General features: G+C 40.1%; 1 protein-coding gene across 1 annotated transcript in view; it reads left to right on the top strand.

Annotated features, from left to right (window-relative positions):
• The window catches only part of tango6 (transport and golgi organization 6 homolog (Drosophila)), a 31,396-nt gene that overhangs the window by 24,520 nt on the left and 3,626 nt on the right, over nucleotides 1-3,250 (top strand). Inside the window, exons 16-17 of the mRNA XM_034878334.1 lie at nucleotides 136-287; nucleotides 2,399-2,512. Coding sequence (XP_034734225.1) covers nucleotides 136-287; nucleotides 2,399-2,512 — 266 coding nt within the window. The remainder of the gene's footprint in view (nucleotides 1-135; nucleotides 288-2,398; nucleotides 2,513-3,250) is intronic.

The raw sequence follows: 3,250 nt of genomic DNA on the forward strand, positions 1-3,250 counted from the left end.
TTAGAATTGGAAAATATGCACGAAAATGAAGATAAGGTCAAAAATACTCACTTGCCTAATAATTGTGCACACAGTGTAGACTACCTGGGTTCTAACCTGTCTGTCTGGTCTTTCTCCCCTCTATTCCTTCTCCAGGGGAACTGGCGCCTCACCTTGGCCGTCCTCTGGTCAGCGTCTTCCTGCAAGGCACCAGGGACCCAGACCAAAGCGTCCGAGCCAGCAGTCTGTCCAACCTGGGGGAACTCTGCCAGAGACTGGACTATGCCCTGGGAACAATGGCTCAAGAGGTGAGAGGGAGCACACTGACCTGAAACCTGTATGAGCCTCCTGGAGGAACTGGGTTTTTGCAACAGCACATGGTAAAAAGACATTGTGGCTTCATAAAAAAACATGTCCATCTAAATCATACATCAGGACACCTCAAATAAACTGTAGGTCCGATCAATAGGTCAATCGCTAAATCAGTGCTCATGAAAGCCCTGCCAGTTTTAGACTGCGAGTAACTATAGCAACAATTCCGGTGCTTTACACTACATAAATTTTGAAACACACTACAATCAAAGAATCTCTGGAATTTGAACATTGTAAAATATTTGTCCATTTGCTTTGAAAAGTGGGCATGTATAAATGTAATAATGCACTCTATGCTGTACTCCGATAAGGAAGTAACTGAGATGAGGATGTACTTCACATCCACCCAGTCTTTTAATGACTTAGATTGCTACACCTCATGATGCAATCATTATGATTGAATACAGCAAAGAATAAATGAATACAAGTAGTGATTACATTAATTTAAAAAAGTAGTACACAGTGAAATATATCCCTTTTGTCCATTGGATGGATTACATTGAAATCCAAACCTTTTCCAGAAGTATTTCACAAGATGGGCAGAATTTAAATAATTGAGAATTCCCGTATTTCAGCTATGGTAGGGTAGTGTTAGTAAAAGCTGCCATTGAAATATTAACTAAGTACTTGTGTGACCTGGCAGAGGAAATACTTATATTGTTTTAAAAATGATTGCTTCTATTAGCTATAGTAGTATCAGTATTATAGTTATTTCACTTTTCCATTAATAAAATGTATGTTACTTGAAACTGTGAGTGGTTGTGTGGAGACAAGTTTACAGTGATAATAATAAATATTATTTAAAAAAAGAATCAGTTTTTTGAAAAACTATTTTGGCATAGTGATGTGGCTTACCTGTCCAACAGGTCTTTCTCTGTTATGCATGGGTATGTGTCTTCCTTTTGTGCTCCTCCCTTTTGTGGGGTCCCCCAGGGGTTTATCCTGGTTCCCCTTTATATACCATATACATGCTACCCCTGGGGCAAATAATGCATAGACATCATATACTGTAGATTTTCATTGCTACCTGGATTATATGTAACTGTATGTCCCCATAAAGCCAGGTACCACCATGCTGTCCGTTATTATGTCATATCCTGCTGAAATTAAGAATTGGATGTCTACAATTTACTGCAGTTGAATTACTCTAAATCAGAAGTAATTATAATGACCTCTTCTGGCCCAAACACTTGCAGTTCTTTTGTACATCATATTGTAAAAGTCATCAGATATTTGATAAATTCCAGGTGCAAGATGATCACAAGCAGCAGATATCCAAATACGCAAGGCAATACATTCTCACTTGGGGACAGTTCACGGTGTAGACAGGAAGTTAAAAGACAACACAACTGAGTCGGAGCGCTTCTTTTTTGTTGAAACACATGGGCTGAATATGCAATGAGAAATGAGCTAGTGAGGCCAAAGAGACTTCAGGAATCAATTTTGTAACATGGACCACCAAATCTCTACTCCAATCAATCTGAGTGGAGAAGCTCCATCCATACAGTAATTTTGTCTGTTAAAAAAGAGTGTGTGTGGGCTACACAAATACATGCCCATTTACTTAGATCAGGCTCTGAGTTGCGTGCGTGCGCGTGCGTGTGCGTGTGTGCGCGTGTGCGTGTGTGTGTGTGTGTGTGTGTGTGTGTGTGTGTGTGTGTGTGTTTACATGCGTGCTGTGGCCTGCTGGCATGAATAAGCAGCACTGTCAGCTGAAGAAGCAGGGAGGCTTATTAATGAACCTGCCCATTTTTACTTTTTCACCGTGTGCATGCGTGTAAGTAAGGAGGTGTAGCAAGATGGAGGGCCCATGTTTGTTTGATGTCTGACCAATACATCAATCGACCCAATTTACTTCTGGTACTGACCTCAGCAGTGTAGGCCTGAAGCTGATTCGGCATCTTTGTGACGAACGCGTTGCTAAAATACAGCATAGCTCTAGATCGGGCTGTATTTCTTACCTACACATGATCACTAACTGTAATTATACTTTATGCCAATGTCTTTATGTTTATACCACTGTAAATCTTATTGTGTGTTTGTGCAGCTAAGCTCCTGTCTGACTGCTCTGATAAAGACTGAGAAGGAAGCAGAGGTAAGGAGAGCTGCTGTCCATGTCATCACCCTGCTGCTCCGAGGCCTCAGCGAAAAAACTACCCAGGTACGCACACACGCTCACAACTGAGTATGCACAAAACAAATATTCTTTATATCAAACCATACAATAACTTTGACAACATGGCTGATTGCACAGAAAATGATTCTACATGAAAGCTTCTCCTGTGGAAAAAGAAAATTAACGTAAATAATTAGTGGTAGTGCATGTTCTCCTAACTTGGAGTAATGAATCTGAATGGTAGCCCAATCCTGATCTTGAAAAACAATAAAATTCTTTAATAATTTCTATTGCTATCGTGGACATATTCCTGTTTTTTATTTTGTTCTTTTAATTACAACCACAGTAGCTTGGAAAATAGCGTTATGGGCACTTTATTCCTCTTTTTAGTCAACTTGAGCATGGGCGTGTAAACTTATGAGCACCACTGTATTACAACAGCAAACAGTGTAACACACCTTTAAAAGCTAAGCACGTGGCTCCACAGCGCTGGTCTGTTTACTGGCAATTGCACTTGGCTAGCAAACACAACCTAAATATTAGAGCCCGACCGATTATAGGCAAAGATCGCAGTTTTCATCAGACTCACCCTGGGTCTGTTAATGAAGTCTTCATTTGCATGAAATTGAATCCACACCACGTTATGCAAATGAGGAGGGGACCTCTGCTCACGGAAATCTTTTAAACTGACCTATCTGAAATAACAACAGATTCAGCAACTTTTTGTAGATAAGTGAAATATTTGTAAAATAAAAGTTTTCCAAATAAGCCACCATTATGAGA

The sequence above is a fragment of the Etheostoma cragini genome, chromosome 8, assembly GCF_013103735.1.
Source record: "Etheostoma cragini isolate CJK2018 chromosome 8, CSU_Ecrag_1.0, whole genome shotgun sequence".
NCBI classification, from domain to species: Eukaryota; Metazoa; Chordata; class Actinopteri; order Perciformes; family Percidae; genus Etheostoma; species Etheostoma cragini.